The sequence below is a fragment of the Haliotis rubra genome, unplaced genomic scaffold, assembly GCF_003918875.1.
Source record: "Haliotis rubra isolate DU_JTF1 unplaced genomic scaffold, ASM391887v1 Scf518, whole genome shotgun sequence".
Lineage (NCBI taxonomy): Eukaryota > Metazoa > Mollusca > Gastropoda > Lepetellida > Haliotidae > Haliotis > Haliotis rubra.
Window position 1 is genome coordinate 617,187 of NW_025767211.1, and position 24,767 is coordinate 641,953.

The 24,767-nt window shown below is 40.2% G+C and overlaps 2 protein-coding genes across 6 annotated transcripts; both read left to right on the forward strand.

Annotated features, from left to right (window-relative positions):
- Positions 1–403: 403 nt before the first annotated feature.
- On the forward strand, positions 404–12,247 carry LOC124292455 (innexin unc-9-like). 2 transcript variants are annotated; one of them, XM_046729543.1, is made up of 5 exons: positions 404–469; positions 4,149–4,229; positions 9,290–9,338; positions 10,628–10,793; positions 11,093–12,247. In XM_046729543.1, coding segments are annotated over exons 3-5 (1,206 nt in total). In that variant the 5' UTR covers positions 404–469; positions 4,149–4,229; positions 9,290–9,336; the 3' UTR covers positions 12,131–12,247. The 2 variants fall into 2 exon arrangements, with proteins under 2 accessions (XP_046585499.1, XP_046585498.1); XM_046729542.1 differs by lacking the exon at positions 404–469 and adding an exon at positions 2,987–3,209.
- Positions 12,248–15,290: 3,043 nt separating this feature from the next.
- On the forward strand, positions 15,291–24,099 carry LOC124292453 (innexin unc-9-like). 4 transcript variants are annotated; one of them, XM_046729538.1, is made up of 5 exons: positions 15,291–15,391; positions 18,953–18,999; positions 20,397–20,568; positions 22,617–23,719; positions 23,754–24,099. In XM_046729538.1, the coding sequence occupies exons 4-5, from the start codon at positions 22,639–22,641 to the stop codon at positions 23,810–23,812; spliced, it is 1,140 nt and encodes a 379-aa protein (XP_046585494.1). In that variant the 5' UTR covers positions 15,291–15,391; positions 18,953–18,999; positions 20,397–20,568; positions 22,617–22,638; the 3' UTR covers positions 23,813–24,099. The 4 variants fall into 4 exon arrangements, with proteins under 4 accessions (XP_046585494.1, XP_046585492.1, XP_046585493.1 ...); XM_046729536.1 differs by lacking the exon at positions 20,397–20,568; XM_046729539.1 differs by lacking the exon at positions 18,953–18,999 and having other exon boundaries at positions 15,316–15,391.
- The last annotated feature ends 668 nt before the right edge of the window (positions 24,100–24,767 follow it).

Below are 24,767 nucleotides of genomic sequence, written 5' to 3' on the forward strand. Positions count from 1 at the left end.
AAAACTAAATGACTCTCGCTATTGTGTGCACCTTTAATTACATGTTAAGACAGATAGTTCAGTATCTGTTACTTGAGATCATCAGTATGTTGTGAGTAAGTTGTACATTGAAATCCTTTCAGGAATAGAACCACAAACTCCATCGTGAAAATTAACGCTTTAACAATTGACCTAATCAATCGCTTCTTATTTGTTCTGAGGCAGCTAATACAGTATACCCAGTCCTTATCTCTGAATATTAACAAACAGCATCTATGCTTCAATAATAACTGGTAAGTTGTTTCCCCTTTTTTCTTGGATCCCTGTGCCCTCAACCTGCAAAATGTAAATACAAAATATATAGGTTACAAATTAGCATAGATACAATGTCTCAATTACACGCTACGTACGAGAGACGGCAGTCCTGAACTAGCACTCTATGGCCACAGTTCGGCATGAACACTGAGACTGTGTTACTCGTATCGCTGAGGTAAGTATTATGTTTACATCCCTTTAGCATAGTATTTAAGTTGCAGAAACATTGGTACGAAATAAACTTTCAAATATATAGCGGATGCGATCGTACTGTAAACTGAATTTCGAGGGAAATATTTCTCTGAATTTACAAATGTTGTATGGTCTCTGTGAATCAGCGACAAGTGACGATTCTTTAACATGTTGTTGTACTGTTAACTCCTTAGAAAGTCAGCTTGGGTTGATGTAAGTACATTCAATTATACATAAAGAACTACCTGAATACCTGTAAAATCAGCCTTTTTGACAAACTTAACCTAACTATGCATTTAGTCCAAACATAAGTCCAAAACATGGTGTTGTTAATTTTGAAACGAACGAAGTCAAACAGTACTCTTATTCACATGAACACATCAGATACATTTCATAAAAAAGGTTCACCTAATTTTTTAAATAATCCGTATCCTACGGGCCAAAACGTGCCAACATCACATCTCATCGCTCCCATGTAGTATTCGGAAGTATTTAGGTGAGATGTTCCAACGGAATGACACTGACAGGTCCGGATGAGAGGGGGTCTTAATACCTCCCGTGTCCAGGGCCTCACACCTCATGGTCAAGTGAGAGACTGACACACTCTAGGACAACATGGCCTGTTGACTTACACAACATTCAGCCGTATTTCTCACGAACGTTACCGTTACTGTGTTTGACTACATGTTGGAGTGTTCAAGATAATCGTATTGCTGCTGAAAGTGACAGCTATTTGTCTACAGTCAAGGTAGGTTAGACGTGTCTTCTTGAATAACCGTATATTATGATATTATTACAACATTGTAATTGTAGTTCTAATTATACTAGACCAGTCTTTTATCGAAATAAATTGTGTTTCATTAACTAAAAAAATGAAACAGAGATACAAACTCAAAATTTGTCTTGAAACCGTGTTTAAATATTGAAATTTAATCGAGTTTTGATCCAGTGACTACATACCTATGTTCTTCAAAATATGCCTTTGATCTGATTTTGGAAAGGGATGCGTTCACTCTAGCAAGCGTACTAAAATGCATGTTTCCCTGTCCAATTTTCTAAATGAAAACATTCATTCGGCAGAACATTAAGTATAGATTCACCAAAACTACAAACTTTAAGCTACATAACATATATTTCACTCTGTCCTACCCTGGCCTTCGTGTAAACGAATACTAGTAGCCCATTCCCTCCAACCGCCCACCCACCCCAACTGTAACTATTGTACCGTTCTGCAACATGGCGTTTTTTTAATGACTAAACTCTTGTTTGTTTGTTTGTTTAACGCCGCCTTTAGCACTATTCCAGCAACATGACGGCGTTTTACACATGCACACATGTGGGGAATCAAACCACGACATTTCTTAAGACGAGCTTATGCTTTGTCCACTGTACTACCCCAGAGTGCAGACCCTTAAGAGAGAGTTATGATTTGGTTGGTTTGTTGTTTTACCCCGCATTCATCAATGTTCCAGTTATATGACGGTGGTATGTAAATAATCCAGTGATTGATATCATAAGCATAGATTTATCCGATTCGGATACGATGAAATGTCAGTCAGCAAGCCTGACCACCCGATCCCGTTAGTTGCCTCTTACGACAAGCATGGGTTGCTGAAGATCAATTTTAACCGTGTGTACTCATGTCCGATATTATAATAGAAAAGATGCGACAGGTGAAAATGCACAAAAGTATGTTCTTATTTGCGGTTTGATTGCATCTAAATTCGTTGATCGGTTGACAGCTTGAAAACATTTGACTGATTTGTACCGTTACAACGAAGGACTATATGCATGCACATTCACCGCTCATGGATATATATGTCACGCCGAAGACCCGGCTTCGAATCCCCACATGGGCACAATGTGTGAAGCCCATTTCTGGTGTCCCCCGCCGTGATGTTGCTGGAATATTGCTAAAAGCGGCGTAAAACCAAACTCAGTCAGTCAGTCATGGATATAACGCCGTCGATCGTGCCTGTATCATTGTAAACATGTTTTGCGCCCATTATGTAGATGGCCATCGCAATCACGTTGCACATTAACCCATGAACATCCGGGTTACAACAGATCGTCAGCAGCACGTGCTTAGGCGAATAACGGGATCGGATGTTCATCATTGCTGACTGCTGATTAGATAGACGCTAATGGCGTAAATAACTTTCTGTACCTAGGTCCTGATCCACAAAGCGTTCGTAACGTTACGACCTGTCGTAACTCTAAAGTAAGGTTATCATAGGTTTCAGGGGCGGATACAGCTTTTTGAGAAAGGGGGGTTGCATACTATTGAGAAAAGGAGGGGTGCACACTTCATTTTCACGAGAGTTTCAGTGGTCATTAAATAAACTTTCAGGACAAAAGGAGGGGGGGTGCGCACCCTCCCTCTGGATCCGCCTATGGGTTTACGAATGTCGTAGCGCTACGAAACGCCTTGTGGTTCGTGACCCTGACTATTTACAGACGATCGTCATACAGCTATTGCTGAGTGTGGCGCTCAACAAACAAACAAACAGATCTCGTTACACATTAACGTTTACATCAGCAGTGCCTGAGCTTGTCGTGACCTGTTTTACATTACACATATATGTTTAGCTCACTTGTGCAGTGACTGTCGTAAGACATTTCATTCTAAAGATTTATGCTAAGATCACTAGTGCCCATGAATAGTTTCAGAGCGCTTTCTTGGGAATCAAGTGACAACATATTTTGTGACAAGCTGATCAATGGTTAGTGCACCCCTGTAATGCTGTTCATATTATCAACCACTGGCTGTCAACTACTGAATGTTACATGTGGGGCGGTGGGGCAGCCCAATGGTTAAAGCGTTCGCTCGTCATGTCAAAGACCCGGGTTCGATTCCCCACATGGGTACAATGTGTGAAGCCCATTTCTGGGGTCCCCCGCCCTGATATTGCTGGAATATTGCTACAGGCGACGTAAAACTACTCACACACTTATGTTACATGCTCCTTTATCATAACGTACCTATTGCTGATTACATCATTGATCTGAATAGTGTTACTCTGAGACTGGCTAGTTGCAGCGCGTAAAACAAAAGCCGTGCCCTAAAAGTTGCTTTGTATATGTGTTAACGGCCACAAGAGAAATCAACACATGCAACTGTTTCACTGTAAGGAGTTTCGTCCCTTAGGCATTACAGGAACCTATGGTCGCGATTCAAATCCCTGGTTCTGTTTCTCGTCTTTTCAGCACAACATTTTACAAAGAGGTAAAGGTATAAGACCCATATCAGCCAAAGGTTTAACAATATAACCACATTCCAAAATAGTAGTCAGGACCATACCATCCCAGTTTATCCTGTCTGCTTTTGAATAAGTGAAGATCCGGGTTAGAACTGGTCTTCAGCAAACCATCCCTGTTGTAAGGGGCGACTAACGGGATCGGGTGGTCAGGCTCGCTGGCTTGGCTGACACATGTCATCGTATCTAAATTGTGTAAATGTAGATCGATGTTCATGCTGTTGATCACTGGATTGTTTGGTCCAGACTCGATTATTTACGGACCTATTCATATATACAGTCATAGCTTGAATACTGCTGATGACGACTTTAAACAACAAACAATCTGAGTGCTGTTGACATTGTTGACTAACCTGTCATCTCTATATGCAATCTACACTATCGGTAACTTCAATCTATTTTCAGTGACACAATGATCTGACTACCACTGTCATTGGTAAATCTACCCAGACCACCTCTTCATACCCCTACCAAGTCCACACCCAGGTAAGTTGTGCTATAATTCACGTCATATATAAGACCGACAAGGACAGCCAGAGATATGTACCGGCCATTGCGTTGTAAATGTCCCTCATGTTTAACTCTCGGGGAATCATATAACAGCATGTCTGAACAGAAATGTAGTCTATGAATTGACTTCAGTAAATGTCCTGACAATATTTTGTACTCTTGTAAAATTGAAGCGCGAAAAAGTAATTAGTTTTTTATCTGCAAAATCAGGACCCGCTAGGCATAAAAGGCAAAACATATCCATGGAACACTAAAAATCAGATTTGCTGGTGTAGATTATTCAAACCACAGATTTTCAAGTACTTTATCTTTAGACAGTCTTCGTTGCAACATTTGGGTACATATCCGACGTAACCAGTATTATTTACATTACCACGTACTTAAAGTTACCGGAGCTATAAAGGTGATCTGGGTTCGCTGAAGCAACATATAAAAAATCAGAACTGCTTTATTGTTCTCGGTAACATGACTTTGTATACACATACACATTGTATAGCGCCATGTCACCTTGACCTGAGGCGTTGCCTTCAAGGACGCTCGCTAATTCCCCGAGAATCACTAGCTATTCTGACACGAACTGACCCTCCATGGGTGTGACCTGCCAGTGTTATACTAATGCTGATTCACTTCTCCTAAATAACATCAACAACCCACTCTCAAATCAAATCCTTTACGTTTTCCTTCATAGATATTATCACATGTTTTAAAGGGACATTGCTGTATTCGTTGGTATAATATTTATATATTCATAACGATAGATGTGTGACAATGTGTATTGAACTACAAATCGAGGGTTTGGAGCAGCAAGGTACCAAGTGCACATTTCATCATTCCGAGAAAATCGCATTTGAAGTTTTCAATACTCATATCTGTTGCACTGCATATCTTAGCTTAACCAATACATACATGTTCAATAGAGGTGGTGTGCATATATCAAATGCTTTGATGTCATTCCTAATGAAGCCTTAATTTCTTAATTACATCAATTATTGTAGATGGTACCCTTTGAATGAAGAGAATTTGTTCAAACATTCCGGACAGCAAGGTACCAAGTGGCACTTGGTACCTTGCTGCCCCAACATTTCACCAATGTTCACGTAAGTTACAGAGCTGCAAAGGACCAAGTGGCACATGGTACCTTGCTGCCCCAAACATTTATACAGTCATTACAGGGTTGCAATGTACCAAGTGGCACTTGGTTCTTTGCTGCACGAACCATTTTACAGTAAATATAGGGTTGCAATGTACCAAGTGGCACATGGTTCTTTGCTGCACGAGCATTTCACAGTAAAGATAGTGTTGCAATGTGCCAAGTGGCACTTGGTACTTTGTTGTCCGTAGCATTTATACCACAAAGTTTGATTTAAGGAGTACCGAATGACACAAGATTCATTGTTACTTAAGCATTTGACTATATATCTATTTAATATGGACATTTGACACTTAGCAAACTGCTGCTGGTGATGTTAATGAAATATGTTTGTCTAGAAAATAATATTGTATTGTCAACTGTAACTTGTCAATCTTATATCTGTTTGGTGAAAATGTGTGATTTGTTGTTTTATCTATTACATATCATCAGTTGTTATCATACATCAATTCATTGAGATGTAAAATATTGGGCACAATATGACAAAACAGACCTTCAAGCTTTATAAAGATAAAACTATTTACCATATTAACACCATAAAAAAACCAAGAGATGATAGTTTTTATTCCGAACTAAACTATTTTTGCAGAGATTGAAATGACATGCTTTCCATTCAGTTTGACTTGATACATATTATTTGAATTTCTTATAATACAGAATATCAAAGTGATCTTATTACAAAAATCATAAAGTGACTATGTTACATAAATTTGTTAGGGATTTAATACGTTGTGTTCGGCAACCACTGAAATAATCAGTCTCTCTTGCTACATAATGGTCACTAATAGTCCTAATCGTCCCACTCCTCATCGCTGGCAGGCCCCGGAAGCCGATCAACAGATGTTGCTGATGTTGGTAGAGATTCATAGTAAAGGTGGAACTCTGTCGGGGTAATTTCTTTTCCACACAGAGTTAACAAGTCCTGCTTCTTTGCAACAGAAATTGACAGCTTGGAATTGTAAGCAGGTGTTGGAGCTTTTTGCTATAGCGCTGCTGTTTGACATTTCCTCCTAGTCCCTGAGATAACCTTGATCTCCAGGAAGTCCTCCTCCTGAAAACCACAGTTGACAAAGATTGAGCTCACAGCTTCCCGTCGGACTTGAATCCACTTGATCTTCAGCCAGTTGATCCTCTCTCCTCCAACCGAGATCTTCATGTTTGGATAGGAACTTTTTTACAAATTCCTGGAAATCAAGAACATCTCCGAATTTCAATGACATGGTAATATATATCTCTTACCTCCTCTGGCCAGAGAAATCACCGTGCTCCATTGCACAGGTGCAAATACCTGGGTTCTTTTCTTAGCCGTTTCAATAGCCGAATGGATCAAATCCCATTCCATTTGAGAATGACCTGATGTCAGAAATTTGTGATTTAATTTGTGTAAACTTTTTTTGAAGGCTATAGAGCAAGGAGCCTGCAACAAATTGGTTTCGATTTTGACCGCCACACAAGTCCGAGATATATGTCACTTCCTTAACATTTTTGTTCGATTGACATACGGAAGAGGTGATTTTGAATAGGCATGTGGCAATTTCGTTGGCCCTTCTTTTTCCATTTGCTTCATCCCACAGGTGTTCCTTGTTGATCCCCAAGAGAGTAGAGGGAAAGGTTATAGACAGACAATTTTCTTGCATAATACAGCTCCCCAACAAGACTGCATGGAGTATTTAGAACAGCTTGCCACATAGTGAGCTTTATTTAATTTTGCATCGGCTTTGTCTCGTCTTCTCCTTTTCATTTCTGGCTTCTACCTTGTCCTTCTGATGTTCCTCATACTTACTGATAATTTCGTTGTCAACGGTACCAACCAATTTCTTTGCCTCGTACAGACTGCATTTTGAACATTGATCCTTTTTTTCGGTTTAAAGAATGAAATATTATATTCTGTACAGAAGATTTCCCTATACTTGCTCTCCTTGACATAGTTTGAACCTGATTCTTGACATATTTGCTTGTAAAGCATGTACATTTTCTGCGAGAGGTATTTCTTCACAGTGTCCTTCCGCGCATAGTGTGATTCCATTTGTGGAAAGGAGGTTATGTTGTTAATTGTTTCAAGGTCAATTCTGTTCCCAGATGCAGTGACATTTCTTCTGTCTTTGGCTGTAAACACACCATGTTATTTCATTTTCAATGCATGATCCACAACCTTCCTCCAAATATTGAGTGTTGGAAGAAAAAAGTCCCCGCCACACACAGATTTTCTTCTCCTCAGAGACAAAATGATACTGTCGAGAAGTTGTTTTCTTCCCCTTTGATCTTACTGGCGACACAGAATCCACCATCTGACACACAAAGCTTCATTGCCTTTCGTAGGATGGAGGTTGGTAATAATTCTCAAAGATTGCCTGCCTTGTTTGCAAATCTATGTAGTCTGCCCTTTTGTGAGGAGCTACAACTGGGGATGGCACTAATGTAGATGCTGGACTGTGCATGTGTCCCCTTGAGTTTCCATGGTCTTCTCTGGTGTTGCAGGTGTTGCTTTCAAAGGAACTATGCCCTCGTAATGTTCCTCACCGGGCACAGCAATATAGCCAAGATTGCGGCAGCTATCTTTACTCTGTGCTATGTCTGGTTCCACATATTGACAGCTTAAAAAGTAAACTAGCGTCCAAACGAAATGCCACCAATGCTCTGCTAACTTTTAAACAACACAAACAAACACTACACCGACATTTAAGTTTTTTTGCATTGATCAACACTGACTGTTTGACACATGGGCAGGTTTACATAGGGAAAATGCTATTTTTGTACGATAAGAAGAGATAAATAACACAAATGTACCATTAATGAAGTAAATAATGTCTCTTGTCATACAATTTTATGGATATTTACACATACTAAGTAAAACGGCTCCATAATTAATAAGACTTAAATGTTTGTTTTCTTTTTAAAACATCAGTTCCCGGTGAATAACGCATACTTTTACTTTGTCCATGTGTGCCTCAAATCGTTGTCCACGTATGAATAGGTCTACAACCATGCCAAGTTTAGGTTCCCTTCCCTAAGATGGATGTATCAAGTAAACTAACTGTCAATTCTAGTATTTTATCATGAAATAGTACTTCACAGCAGTGCCATGTGTAGAACCCTCAACAGCAACATAGGACCCTTAGTGGCGCAAAGGCCCAAGTGCCACATGGCTAAAAATAGCCAGGCTTGATGCGTAAAAGAGTGCGCGCAGCAAGGAGCCAAGTGGCACATGGGACCTTGCTGCCCCAAGCACATAGCACTTGGTACCTTGCTGCCCTAAACATTTCTAAGTTATGCACTTGGTACCTTTTAACATAATTAAATATCTCTGTAATTAATTAAGAAACAGCCTTGATTTTTTTACAGAATATCAATGACATCACAGTGATCAATAATCTATAAAAGTGAAAATGTCCCAAAAGTGCACTTGGTACCTTGCTGCCCTAAACCCACGCGCTTCTGGAGCAGTTTTTCACTGGAAATAGGCGCTATACAAATGAATAATAATATTATCATTACAATGAAATCCTGTGTTGAATTCCACAACGCCCTGATCGGGACAACAACACTCATCGCTTCACTGAACCTTGCAAAATATCTATGGTAGACATGGGTTGGCATATTCAAAACTTAAACGTTAGACCAAAATAGATTTCTGATGCCACTCTGATGTCTGAGAACAGTTTCAGTTGAACACTTGACTTGCCTTTGCGTGTGTTTGCTGCTACTTTAACACATATTTCTTATGATTAATCAATATGGATAAGGTATTGTCTCTTCTATGTCTAAAACGAAGTTTCTATGTGAGGAGCCACCGGTATTGATTAAAACAGAACGGAGTCTAAACACTTGACAGCAGAAGATGGACAACATTTAAATAACAACCTAACAATTTGATATCTTTCTCCAGCTGACGACTGCCCACAGCGATACAGAGGACGCTAATCCCGCTCAGATATGTATGTATACAATTTACATCTTTTTCAATATCCAGATTTTAGTACAATATGAATAACTGTTCTGAGAAACATGTTTGTGGAGATAAATCGTACCCTAGTGCTTATGGTTAATGTTTCAGGTTAATCATGAAATGATTATAACACCTCAAAAACATATATTTACCTCAAGAGTAATAAGTACATGCAGTATATTGTGAAAGAAAGCATCATTCTGCAATGGTCTTGAAAACTGGACTTGATCACAAAACTACAAATGTCATCAAATCAACCAAACACTCCTATGATACCATCACAAATACATCATACTTGAATAAAAGGTTTTTCGTTATTTCATTTTAACCATCATCTACATACTTTCTTTTGTCCGGCAGTCTGTGTACTATTATATGGTATTTAAATATAACATACTTTATGTAAATGAAGGTTCCATATCAAATTTACGTATGACGTTCTTGTTGGTACGTTCGACTGAAAACCCTAATAAGCTCACTGATTGTGTTAGCAAGGGTGTATTTGTCCGTCACAACGCATGAAATGACCCTCATGGTGTCATCTGTTATATTAACGGATAAGGACAAACTTTAAGGATGATCAAGTTCTTTACTCGGGTGATGCGACGTTTCGATACAGATTCTTTTATCGTTGTCAAGCAAGTATGGGCTACGTGAAAACAGGGTTTATCTTTATGTATATATATGTATGTATATATATAAATATAAATATAAATATATATATATACACACACACACACACACACACAGAGTAAATAATTAACAAGAACAACAAGACAAGTTATAAACTGTGATTGCATTTGTATAGTCGAATTAAGAGGATCATAATTCATACACAATAACCATTAAGATCCAGAACAGTACAACACATCAGCGTCAGGAATATTCATGATCCATCTTGATTTCTTGTCAAATATTTAGACATGACGTTAAAGGCAAACGGCTGATAGAAATTATATTACTGGAAAACTGAAAATCATTGATGACATCAATCCGATAAAGTTAAGCAAGACATCATTGGATCGTATGAAAAGTAGGCCAATAATAACACAATATTAGCTGCCTTTATTATATTTTCCTTTCCTTTGGAGATGTGTTTAATCCTGTATTTTTGTTTTCGGATGGGTGTATGTAGTATGGAACATAACAAATCGGAAACAATAGACAGTTAGAACGGAGGTTCTGTATGTGTTTAATTTTAGTACATGCCATGCCTGTTTCATATTCCATACGTGTTGGAGCCATACGTGTTGTTTCACAACGCTACTTTTCATTCAGGTTGGAATTTATACTTGGTAACCTTGGCGGTGCCACTTTTGCACGTACTGTGCGTGATGATGACATTGTGGACCAGCTACATCATCACGTGATGACGACGTCGTTGTTGGTGCTGGGGATGACTGTAGCCGGCCAACAGTTCATGGGGAATCCTATCAATTGTTGGGTGAGTACAGAACCAGGGACACACAGATAGTGGAATAATGTTTGTTTGCATCTTAACGCAACACTCGAACATTTTCCATTTAAATGACGTTGTCCTGTTAATTATGGCTTGGTCACACAAACGAGGGGTTTATATTACGAGCAGAGTTACATATAAAATGGCAGGCTATTGGCAACGCAAACGACTATAATCATCTGATCTATTAAGTCGAGTGCTTCGACATACTCTGACATGGGGTTGCTATATTTTATTGGATCACCAGTTCCCAGAATCTTCCTGACATCATATCTCTGTTTAAGATCCCTGCCCAATACGACGTGGATGACAGCGACTACCAGGACTACGTCGACAGCTACTGCTGGATCTCCCACATGTACAACGTCCCCTTCACCGAGGAACTCCCCTTACACATAGAAGACAGACTCTCAGAGGACAAGGACGTCAACTTCTACCGCTGGGTCGTCGTCATGATGTTCTTCCAAGCACTGCTCTTCTGGCTTCCACGGTTGATCTGGAAGACGTGTTGTTCCTTCTGCGGGCTCAACATCGAGAAGATCATCAAAATGGCTCTCGAAGCTCAACTCCTCAGCGACGAAACCCGCCAAGAGAAGATGTCGAATATATCCGCGGCTGTGGACCGGTGGTTAGGAACATTTAGAAAGGCTGAGACAAAACCTTTATTGAAGGTTCTACAAACATTGAAGGAACTGGTTGTCTTTGACAAACGTTCTGGCAATTATCTGACACGACAGAACCTCTTTACGAAGCTTCTGTACTTGGTGAATGTGGTCTGTCAGTTTGAGCTTCTCAGTTCCTTCTTAGGAACCAACTACTGGAGGTACGGCACCGACGTCCTCGCCATGTTGGCAACAGAGTCCTCCTGGACAGACGAGTCCAACTTCCCGCGAGTTGGGATGTGTGATTTTGAGATTCGTCAGCTTCAAAACACCCAGAGACACACTGTCCAATGCGCCCTTCCCATTAATCTGTTCCTGGAGAAAATCTACGCCCTGCTATGGTTCGTCATGGCTGGTTTATCTATTCTGACTGCGGTGAGTCTTGTATCTACGACAGTGTTCACCTGCAGACGGGAACATGTGATGAACCAGTATGCAGTTTTATTGGATAAAACATTGAAAGACAAAGAGGACCGTGGAAATTATAAAACATTTGTCGAGACATATCTCCGTGATGATGGCGCCTTCGTGGTAAGAACTGTGGGTAATAACACAAGTGATATATTAGCGTTTGACCTATTGACTCAACTCTGGTCAAAGTTCAAGGACACGTACCCAGAAATCGAAGAGTGTCCGACAACATCTGAAGGCAACCTATAAACGAAAATATACGTATGAAACAGGAGGAACAAACTATCCACAAATATGGTCATATGAATGGCAGCAAACTAACAGATACACGTATACAGAATTGACAGAATGTCAATCTAAATTAGACAATGAATGTTGTTTTATGGGTTAGTCAGTGAATGAGTGAGTGCATTGATAGCCGCAGCGGTGGATTTCAGCAATATCACCTTGTTCTATTACGGCTAGTCAGCTTTGGTGTTGAAGGAAAACCTGAAGTGATGAAGGTTTAAAACCTGAAGTGGGATGGTACAGCTCTTTCATATTGTCTTGTTATTTAGTCAGTGTGGTGTTGAAGGAAAACCTGAAGTGATGTCTCTTTCAGGTTTAGTCAGTGAATCAATGAGCGGAAGCAATGGCTACAGCGGTGGCTTGGAGCAATATTGTCTTGTTATATCACGACTAGTCAGTGTGGTGTTGAAGGAAAACCTGAAGTGATGTCTCTTTCAGGTTTAGTCAGTGAATCAATGAGCGGAAGCAATGGCTACAGCGGTGGCTTGGAGCAATATTGTCTTGTTATATCACGACTAGTCAGTGTGGTGTTGAAGGAAAACCTGAAGTGTTGTGGTAAATGCGCGTTTGCTCCTTACGCCGAAGATCCATTTTCGATTCCCCATTTGGGTACAATATATGGAACCGATTTATGGTTTCCCCAATTGTGATATTGATGAAATCGCTTTAAAGCACAACTCACTCGCTGTCTCCATTTCATAATGAAATATTTTCTTTCCTTCAATATGCCACTGTGATCTGGGACGTGTTTTTCTGCTTACTACCAATTCAACGCTGTAACCACCAGGCGACCCACCGTTGCACTTAACAATATTTCGCTCACATGACGACGTGCATGCGTGTGTACGTGTTGCTGCTTGTACTAGCCGAGGCTTAAGCTGGTTTTATAGTGCTAGATACCATGCCACAGTTAAGCATGAATACCCCACTCAGACACATTATATTGACTCCGAGCCGATCGTACCTTGTTGTATCCATTCATGCCAAGCGCCAGGCAGGGACCAGCAAGTACCATGTTTTAACGTATTTTGGTATGACGCGACCGGGGATCAAACCCGTGACCTTCAAACCACTACACTACGGAGGCGGTTTCAGATAAGACATGAAAAAAAGCAACAATTCATATTGTAACCAAAACAAATTTTCAAGCTAATTCATGTGTTTTGCTCAGAAATGCCAATGATTGAGCAAGAGATATATTCCCCTTTGCTGAAATAACTACATTTCAGATATATTCGTATATGTTTATTTATTCATATTAAAAAGTCAATTTCTGTGTAGATGAAAACATTGGTATACCGAAACCATGTTTTGTGGACCTGTGTCGAACTTTCAGGTGAAAAGAATACTGTAATATTTGAAGCAGCTTTAGAAAAGGCTATTCATCTAAATACTTTGTTTTTTGTACAATCTAAAATAACTTCTTAAACGTCGAAAATATTCAAATTTTGTGCTTAAATTGACACAATATGATGAATATGTATTTTTTTAAAGGATAAAATTTAGTGTAAACAGAGGATGTGTTCGCTGTATTTATACCATGAATTCGCTGCAAATTAAAAATATTGGAAGCACTAGCTTGCAAAAAAGGTGTTAGGCAAGGAAACCTTTTTCACGTTCTTTATTCAGTCTCTATATTAATAAACTAGAGTTTCCTGCATTAAATAAGGTCTACAAGTACATATCTTGATATTGTTACTCTGAAGGTAAGTTTACCCTTTCCCGCTCTTTATTTAGTCTCTGTATAAATAAATTAGATTTTCCTGCACTGAATGAGATCTAAAAGTACAACCCTGGTATCGATACGCTGAAATGCTCTCCTATAGACAAACACTGGTATTATCACTATTGGGTAGTGCTTTAGTATTCACCCTATCATTGTACATTTCGTATGAATGAGGACATGTTTTTGTCTTATTTACATCGATAAAACTTTGGGTGAATCGTATGTTTCTATTTGTTATTGTTAGCAGATACGTGTATCTCACAGACAATCAGCATTCACCACAACATGAGAGTCTGATGAACACTGTAATTCATTGAAGATTTAAATAAATGTAGTTAAAGAATAAAGTTACTTTAGCCATTTGGTTGAATGTATTTATATAGACTTTCATAGTCTTTACAAATACATTAAAACGCTCAGTGAATTCAGACTGTCAGGAAACGACAATGGTGCAAAGGGCAACCTAATCAGTTGATTATGTTTTAAGGAGAGGACGTAGTGAAAACTTACCAGCAGTTTGAATGCTCAGAAGCATACATGTGCATGGTTTAAGACAGCTTTTGACAGTTAGGGAAGTACACTACCCTATGATATTATTATATCAGACGGTAAATACAAGAACAAACAGTGTCAGGTTTTGCACCGGGTCACACATCCGGCTTGGGTAAACCGATCACTAATGTAGACTTGGGTGTGGCTCGTAATCACATATAATTATTTTGAAGTGGAATTTGTCCGTGGGTATTATTTCTTAAATCAAATCTTTGTGTTAACGTATTTGTTTAGAGGGTGGTGGGGCGGCCTATTGGTTTAAGCATTCGCTCGTCACGCCGAAGACCCGGGTTCGATTCCCCTCATGGGTACAACTTCTAATAAACAGTCCTGCGTTATGGAAATGTGTTATGCAGTATAACATGTGTGTACATGTATCATTACGGGAGTTGGGATAGGCCAGTTGTTACAGCGTTCGTTCGCCACACCGAAGACGCAGGTTCGATTCCCCACATTGGAACAATGTGTGAAGCCCATTTCTGGTGAAATATTGCAACCTAAAGCGACATAAAACTACGCTGCCTCAATATTCACACGCATGATACCGTTCTTTCACCTGTGAGTGAGTAAGTATGGTTTTACGCCGCTTTTAGCAATATTCCTGCAATATCACGGCAGGGGACACCAGAAATGGGCTTCACACACGTAACCACGTAAGAAATCGAACCCGGGTTTTCGGCGTGACGGGCGAACGCTTTAACCTGTAGGCTACCTCACCGCCCCCTCTTTCTCATGTAGCTGTGCTGACAAAAGTTAGAAATCATGATTTTCCTGTACAGTATATGATTAAGATAGGGATTGAGTTTGTATTATAGGAGACTAACAACAGTCTACATTTCTGTATAATATTTCCGTTGTGAAGTAAAGTTATCATTTTCCCGCGCCGTATGTTTGTGGATTTGCCAGCCTACAGGTGTGGAAATTGAAGGATAACCTGCTTCTAGGTAAATAATATACTTTCTCTTATTGTATACTTGTATGACTGATAGACAATGACGTGTAAGCGTTACAAACTCAAATTGAATATTTCCTCATAAAACAAATCAAATATGTTACTATTTATTAAATGTAATCTAACCATAATCTACACCCATCCCTTCCACAAGGGCCTTGAACAGTTCATGATATACTGACTGCTCTTTTATACCAAAGTCATGTTTTATGAGGTTTTTAAATTAAATTATGAGTGTCTAAATCTTTTAATATTGTATTAATTTGTATATTATTTTTTAAAAGAACGGAATTAATTAAAGCAAAGTTGGATGCATAGCGGTTGGGAAAAGGAGGGGTGCATTTTATTATATTAATAAATCGCGGTTGGTATTCGCACTATAATTTTCTTGAAAACAGTAACCAAATGAGCTAATCTTAGTTGTACACATGCTCACCCGGTGTATTAATTTCATTAACACCAATTCATTATTATTTGTTAATTAGAAATTGATATATTTACATAACGCATTGACTAAAATGTGTAAAAATAACTGATGGCGACCCTTTCCCCAAGGTCAAGGTAAGCAACATTTGGCCTTTAGTCATCATGCCATCCAGATAAGTTTGAAAACAACTGAAAATGGAGGTAAAACGTATGTATAAATATTTTTTTACTTCAACGCATAGATAAACATACAAACATACTATGTTGTATATGCATACACGCTGTACGAGGAAATACCCTGACTTGTCAATACAGGGAACAAACGTGATGGGGAAAAAGTGTGCATGACCTGATATGAAATGTGATAACACAATTCTACCATGACGCCTGAGGAAGCTTAATTCTGATTGGTCGAAACTAAATATAGGTCACGACCGCTTGTCAAATATGATTTGAAGGTGTGTGTGTTGGGTTAAACGACACTTGCGGCGTGTCAGAATAATGTTGGGAAAACCTTGTATGAGGCAGGTCTCAGTCGATTATCCCCTTGGCTAAACTAACGATTACATGTTTTGTGCTAGAAAACCTTTAGAACTGAATTCAAACCACGAGTTATTAATGTTTCGATACAACAAATAGCGGCACACGTGAGCCCCAAACATGATGAAATCTATGTAAAATACACACAAGCAAAACATACACGAACCAAACTGAGAAGTCTCTTGTATTCAGCAGATCCGGCGCCATTTACAAACGTCACCGGAATTTGTGTGTAGAGTTGCGTCCCTTAGGATTGACAGAATCCGTTATCGTGGGTTGGAATATTCCATATTTACCTGAATATATGGCTTGGTCTGTCTGAACCATATCCTGGAGCACGGGTTTCATCACTGTGATCAACATCGGAGACCTGCTTCATCTCAGGATCTGCCTCCCTCCCAAACCATGTCACCATGTACACGCGATTAACGTTACTGTACTATTCAAAGCGGCGTTAAGTAAAACGCAACCATTCGTTCACTTCAGAGCAGGGAAAGTGTAAATGCCCATGCACTCGTGAAGATCCGGGTTAGACTTTACTAGTGAAGCATCATGATCGATAGATACATATATCTAGGTAGGATACGCTGAACAAACCGATCGTACGAAATCCGTGAAGATCCGGGTTAGACTTGATCTTCAGTAACCCATGCTTGTCGTAAGAGGCGACTAACGGGATCGAGTGGTCAAGCTCGCTGACTTGGTTGACACATGTCATCGTATCCCAACTGTGTCGATCGATGCTCATGTTGTTGATCACTGGATTGTCTGGTCCAGACCTGACCAGTTACAGACCTCGACCATATAGATGGGAATTACACACCTGACTAAGGATAGCATTGTGGTTAAAGTGTTCGCTCGTCACGGGTTCGATTCTCTGCGCAGGTACAATGGGTGAAGCCAATATCTGGTGTCTCCCGCCGTGATATTGCTGGAATATTGATAAAAGCGGCGTAAAACTCACTCACTGACTCAGCCGGTCCGGATTCGCCCTTACATAAAGACCTCGAGATTTATAACAAGGGGATCACAAACTAAATATTACTAACCTTCCCTGAAGTACATTGAATCTCCACACACATAATGATGAGCTGTTACCCAGCTGGTAAGTTGTAAATCTAACTAAACTTTTACTTCCATAAAAAATAAGTTATCACACCTCCCCTGGCTGTTCTAAACTATTCCTCTCCGCTTGACAACTATTGGTTATTTGTCTAACGAATAGTTGGAAAGGCTTTTCAACACCTGCTTGGGAAACGGTTTAAATCGGAAGTGTATGATAAAGAAAGTTGATAAGTAATACTATGTCAGGTCTCGATCTAGTCTACTTCTGTGTAGGGTCAAGATAGATCGAGGAGTTGTTATTTCAAGGAGTCGCAATTGTATTGTCGTTTTCTTAACGGCATACGCCAATTTTAATACATTAAACATTCCTCAGCTGTGCTTGCGATCTTAAACCGTTAATGAGGGGCGATGAGTAGCCTAGTGGTTAAAGCGTTCGCTCGTCACGCATAAGATCCAGTGTTCGATCGGAATATTGCTATTGCTATCAGTCGGTGGTTCGACTGATAGGTCAAGAGGCGTAATAGTGAGTGGGTGTGTGAGTGAGTTTAGTTTTACGCCGCAGTCAGCATATTACAGCTATATGGTGGTTGTCTGTAAATTATCGAGTCTGGTGTCCCCCATCGTGATGTTGATGGAATATTGTTCAAAGTAAAACTCACTCACTCACATTTTGATGAGAGAAGCCAGCGGATGCGGATAGAAACATGTCACCATCTCTTTGCTATCCATTCATACTCATGCCTTCGTCTAAGCACAATAGACTTTAGGACCGTTCATAATTTATGGCCTTCCCTCAGTTTCACAATGGGTGGACCGCATTGAATGTATGTCACTCTGACCTACATGCTTCGCAATATTCAAACAACTGTTATCTTGATAGTAAGCCCTCCTCCCTTGACGACAGCCATATCACTAACCGAGGAAGCAATTCAAAGCAACGGTTATCTCCAGTATCTTGACATATAATTCATGACAATGTATTTTTATGGTCTGGGTTTGTCTCGAAATTCTAGATATAGTCGACGTTACTTATGTGCTCACGTGCTATCTTCACTCTTATTCCCATTACAATCATACTAGCATTTCATTGCATTACAATACTTTTAATTTGCTTACCACGTGGACATACGTTTCTTCTTCTTTGAGGGGCGGTGGGGTATCCTAGTGGATAAAGCGTTCGCTCGTCACACCGAAGACCCGGGTTCGATTCCCCACATGGGTACAATGTGTGAAGCCAATTTCTGGTGTACCCCCGCCGTATATTGCTGGAATGTTGCTAAAAGCGACTTAAAACCAAACTCACTCACTCTTCTTCTTTGAGTGGCATTTTAGAAGTTGGGAGGTACAATACAAGCTGTATTTCTATATCGAAACGTCGCACTCACAAAATAAAGTAGCTGTTACCCATAGAGTATGTCTGCCTAGTACTTTTCTTGTTTGTTAATATACACGCTCACTAGAAAGTAGATCAGACTTTCTGTGTGTACAAGTTGATGATGTCATACCACTAACATTATTACAGATGACTTCATCGCTGATGTGGACGTTGATATGACTTGACAGCATGGTGTAAGTATATGTAACCATTAATACATTTTCGTCAAGGGGAACTGTACTAAGGTATTTCTTTAAGAGACGACACTTCGTTGTTGATCTGAGTGCCGTTGTTAAAAAACACACACCTTAGCGTTCTGATTGTCCTAAGTCTATGTTAAGGTATGGGAGATCACCCGAGCTTAAGATCGCTTGGCTGATCGAGACTGTGCGTGTCAACTATGCGTCGCATGTAGCGCAAATTGTCATTGCGTACCAAACGAACGAGTGTGGTATCATGTTTCGTTTGTTTTGTAAGTCAAGACGGCACACAGTTTCCTATTTGACATATTTCATGGTCCGAAACTGTTTTGGTTCATAAATATCGGTTAGAAATAAAGCAACCGATAAAGATCCGGGTTAGAATTGGTCTTCAAGTGGTGGTCATGTCAATTTCCATATTTACGTGTGCCTGATTTCGCCTTGTGCTGGTTTTTGGTTTGACAGCCTCGTTCTCATGTTTCCTGCTTCATCCAGATGACACGCCGAGATGTAACTGAAATAGTGAGTGAATTTTGTTTGACGCCGCCTTTAGCAATATTCCAGCTATGGCACGTCGGGGGACACCAGAAATGGCCTTCACACACTGTACTCATGTAGGGGATCGAACCCGGGTCTTCGGCATGACGAACGAACGCTTTAACCATTAGGCTACCCCACTGCCCCGTAACTGAAATAGTTTTCATTGTCCCTCGGGAGCCCAATGAGGTATGAGAGTGTCCCTATCAAATGTTAAATGCATGTGACTCTCAGCCACAAATGTTGCGGATGGAGGTAAAAAGGGTTGAGTGTCCTGTTGAAAAATATTTAATATGATTAATTTATTCCAGACAAAAAATGATAGTCAGCCCACTGGCACCGCCGTAAATAGCTGCAAAATTGCCAATGTAGCGTAAGCAGTTCTCACTCACCCACTACTGTTGGGTTCAGATGGTCAGGTATCCCAATTGCGTAGATCGATGCTCATGCTGTTGATCACTGGATTGCCTGGTCCAGACTCCATTATTTACAGACCGCCATTATATGGCTGGAATATTGCTGAGTGCAAACCAACCAACCATTGTTTTATCCTCTCGATACTGAACACCAGGAAGGATTATAACAAGTAAGTAATGTTTTTATGTATGGGCGAAACCAGGGATCGAACCGGGTATCGAACCACTGAATTACCGCTCTCTGATCTGACACTCTACCTACTAGACCACATATGCAGTCACCAAGGATACGAACATGTTTAAATGTTTCCTAACCGAACACAGACGCATTGTTCATTATTGGAATACTGTACCCAATAAGTGGTTACATTTCTACGTTAACGATCAAATAAGTTTAAAGATGCGAATGTGCTTCTAAATATATGTTATCTGTTTTAGGTTTGACAACATCATATTAAGCATTTTTGCGCAACTTCGGCTCGCTAATGTCATCATCAGGGACGATGATGTCGTAGACCAACTCCACCATAATGTCATGGCCGTCATCCTGACCACGCTGGGTATCGGGGTCGGGACAAAACAGTTAGTAGGCCATCCTATAAACTGCTGGGTGAGTTGGCAAATACACTGACAGTAAGACCCATAAACACTCTTCAAAAAAAGAAACGCATAGACCAAAAATAAATAAATGTATTAAACGTATTTAAGTGTACATAAGTCGATTAAGCTTGAGCATAGATGAAGGAAATTCGACACATGGATGAATATATGTATTGTTGTCATTGTCAACATTAATTCAGTTCACTCACGTCAAATGGCACCAATTAGTTGGACAGACCAGTCTATGGATGATGTGTTGTTCCTGCGTGATATCAGCTCGGTAGACATAGCGAATCTCACAGAGTGTCTTTTGATATCAAATATATCACCACGAGTTGATAAAGTTACAAATATCCGAGGCTTGCCGAGGATATTTTCACTTTTATCAACGCGTGTTGATATATTTGATATCAGAAGACACGAGGGTGAGATTCTATTTATTATAAAAAATCACTCTTCTTTAGCTTTCAATGAAAAATGTACATCTCTGAACACAGTACTGCTATTAGACTTGCAGTGCAGCGATGTCATAGCATTGTGACGTCATCAAGTTCATGACGTCATAGCATTGTTTGGGCATTGTACAAAATCTGCTGTCAAAATGATATCTCCTAGTGCGAAGAATTTTCACGTCATATTCAGTTTTCCCTTTCGTGTTACCATTCTTCATACTTTCAACATACTGCTTCGTTTCGATTTCCATATTTCCTTTCTCCTCCCTCTCCACTAAATCTTCCAGTGGAAGCAATTGTCGTGATAAAGACGCTAGCGTCCTTTCCCCGGCCATGATCAAAGGATGATCCAACATTACGTCATCTCTATGACGTCATTCTTGATGTGACGTCATTCGATTCATTAACGTTCCGTGACGTCGTGTACAAAATTGACGGGGAAGATATCGATATCTTCCCTCCTCTCAGTGGGCAAGATATCGATATCTTATATGAGTGCCCATGTCATTCTATGTTTACGACATGAGTGCCTAAATGTTGGTATTTCCCGAGCGAGAGCGAGAGATATACCGATATTTAGGCACGAGTGTCGTAAACATAGTATGATATGGGCACGAATATAATATTCTGTTTATTACCATACTCAATCTCGTCGTGAAATTGAGGAAAATAACCCAAATCTAATTTCAAACATAGGCTGTAACTACCCGCCGTCGCCGCATGTGGAAGAACACAACGTGTCAAGAAGAAACCTGACGTCATAACATTGTTCATGACGTCACGTTTCAGGCTGTACGATGATGACAAGTGATATTTTGCCCTACCAAGGCAGTGGCATCATGTATGAAAAATATGAACCCGATATGATCGCCCTCGTGGGTAATAAATAAAATAACACTCGGTCTCATTATACGAATTATACGAAACTCGTGACCTTCCTATATCTTGCCCGGGGCCAGATATGACCATGCCGATCCTGCCCATATCGGGGTGGCAAAAAAGTCCATATCAGGGAAAATATCACTGTATTAAGTGATAACGTTTGATCTCACACAAGCAATATCTCCTGTAGAACACAATTTTGGATGATAAACACAAATCTTAGGATACAGTGTGGTGGATATATATCAGTGTTTGATAGACATATCGACCCCGTGGCTAGATATCAGTTAGGTAGACAGAGAGGTAAATACAGTGATACATATGATACAGGCATGATATCAGTTAGATGGACATATCGATAGATATACGGGTGAGATGAAATGGGCCTTAACGTCGTACTTGAGAATATTTCGCTCATATGACGATGTGCAATGGTGTGTATGTGTGGCTGCTTGTACTAGCCCAGACTGAAGCTGGTTTTATCGTGCTAGCTCACTGAGATACCATGCCGCGGTTAAGCATGAATACCCCACTCAGACACATTATATTGACTCCGAGCCGACCAGTCCTTGTTGTATCCATTCATGCCGGGCGTCAGGCAGGGACCAACAAGTACCATACTTTAACCATTACGGACGCTCTAACCATTACACCACGAAGGCAGTTGTGTGTGTATGATATATCAGCGTAAAACTAAACTCACTCACTAATTCTTGTACTGCAGCTTCCTGCGCAGTATAAAGAAGATGACCAAGCGGGACTACGTCAACAGTCTCTGCTGGATCTTCCCCCTCTACAACGTCCCCTTCAACAACGAACTCCCCGTGGCAGACAAAGACCGCTTCTCCGACGACAAAGACGTCGGCTACTACAGATGGGCCATGCTGATATTCATCCTTCAGGCTTTGATGTTTGAGCTGCCACACTTCATCTGGAGAAGTTTAAACGGTCATTCCGGATTGAACATCAAGAGGATAATAAGAATGTGCATGGAGACCCAGTTAAACTCCAAAGATACTCGTGACAAGAAACTTGACCAGATTGCAAAGTTCATCGACAGATGGCTGAGGACCTACAGGAAGTTTACCTCACCCACTCTCAAGTTTTGTCAGTTTGGGAACCGGTCGGGACGTTATTTGGTTCTGCTGTATATGTTCACCAAATTCCTTTACCTCGTTAATGTTGTAGCACAATTCCAGATCCTTACCATATTCTTAGGCTTCAACTATTGGAAATACGGCGCTGAGGTCGTAGGATATCTGACTGAAGATCCACACTGGAATGATCTTCAGCGCTTCCCTCGGGTTGGAATGTGCGACTTTGACATCAGGCAGCTTCAAAACATCCACCGATACACTGTCCAGTGTGTTCTCTCGATCAATCTGTTCCTTGAAAAGATCTTCGCTGGTCAGTGGTTCGTCTTAGCGCTTCTGTCCGTAGTTACTCTTGTCAGTTTCTTGTCCTGGTTCATTGAGGAGGTGTTCACGTCTCGGCGAGAACGTTTCTTGCATAAATACATGTACTTTATCGACGAAGAAAACAAGAAACAGGGTGGTTCTCTGAATACCAATATGTTCAAGAAATTCGTAAGGGGATACCTCCGCCATGATGGCGTGTTCGTGATTAGAACTGTTGCCAATAACACCAACGATGTACTGGCATATGACCTACTGAATCGGCTGTGGAGTATGTTTGAAAATCAGCACAATGTACGCACTGACGAATATACAATTGAAGGTGAACCATTTCTTGATGGTTGCGAAACCAAAGATGATATTGTTCCGACGTCGATTCAAAATGGAGCTAGTCGGCAAAACGTACCCAAGAAAAGAAGGTCTGAACGAACCGCTATGAGGAGCTCAAGTCGAGAATCATAGACCAAAGTCACAGCGACTTAAACCACAGGCAAACATGGAATAACAAGTAATGCTCAGTATGTCAAATATCTGGTCCACCTTAGAAATAAATAGATGAACAATCCTTTTAGCGATTTTCCTAACAATAATTGCACTCAAGCACATCGAAGTTGTGAAGTTCTGTTACATGTTAGGAATACGTATATGAACAGCAATTTGGAAAACAATAATTGCACATACAATATTGCCTCTATGTGATTATGATCTATCTTGAAAATTGTAATACTGTTATTTTTTATATACCTTTATGTCAGTTTCTTAAATAAAACAGACCGACTGACAGTCTTGATAGGTATTGGTTCTGTTGTTTTGTGGATGTAATGGAGACGTAGTTGATATTGTTAACGGCGTTGAAACTGCACAATGTATTATGTTTTTTCATGGTTATTGACGCCGTTGCAGAGTTGTTTCCCTTTGCCACAGAGACCGATGATCGTGAGTTCGAATCTCAGTTCACCAGTATTATGTTTATAGGTTCGTCAGCGCTAGAACTGCCCTCGTGGGTTTCACTGAAGTGGTAAACGCCGACACCTGCTTCTTTTCTGGACTTCCCCATTGCAAGTGTAACACGTCATGATATAACTGGAATAATCGTATCCTTATTGCGATGATCGATGCTCGAGATGTTGATCACTGGATTGTGTGGTCCAGACTGGATTATTTACAGACCGCCGCCATATAGCTGGATTATTGCTGAGTGTGGCGTTAAAGAACGAATAAAAGATAAAACATAGATGGAATACTGTTGAAAGGCGTTAAATCAAACACTAACTCACTCACTTGAAAATGCTGACAACATTATTGTTTTAATATAGTGTTGGTAGATGCGACAACCCACTCTGTCCATAAGGATCATGTATGTGTGGCTGCTTGTACTTGGTGTTATAGTTATAGCCCGATGTGACACCATGCCCTAGGTTAGGATGGATACCCCAACACAGTTTTGTATGAGATCCTAG

Coding starts and splice junctions, on each gene's coding strand:
- LOC124292455 (XM_046729543.1), top strand. Junction 10,794..11,092: donor GGAATCCTATCAATTGTTGG/GTGAGTACAGAA, acceptor TCTCTGTTTAAG/ATCCCTGCCCAATACGACGT.
- LOC124292453 (XM_046729536.1), top strand. Junction 23,720..23,753: donor TCGGCAAAACGTACCCAAGA/AAAGAAGGTCTG, acceptor TATGAGGAGCTC/AAGTCGAGAATCATAGACCA.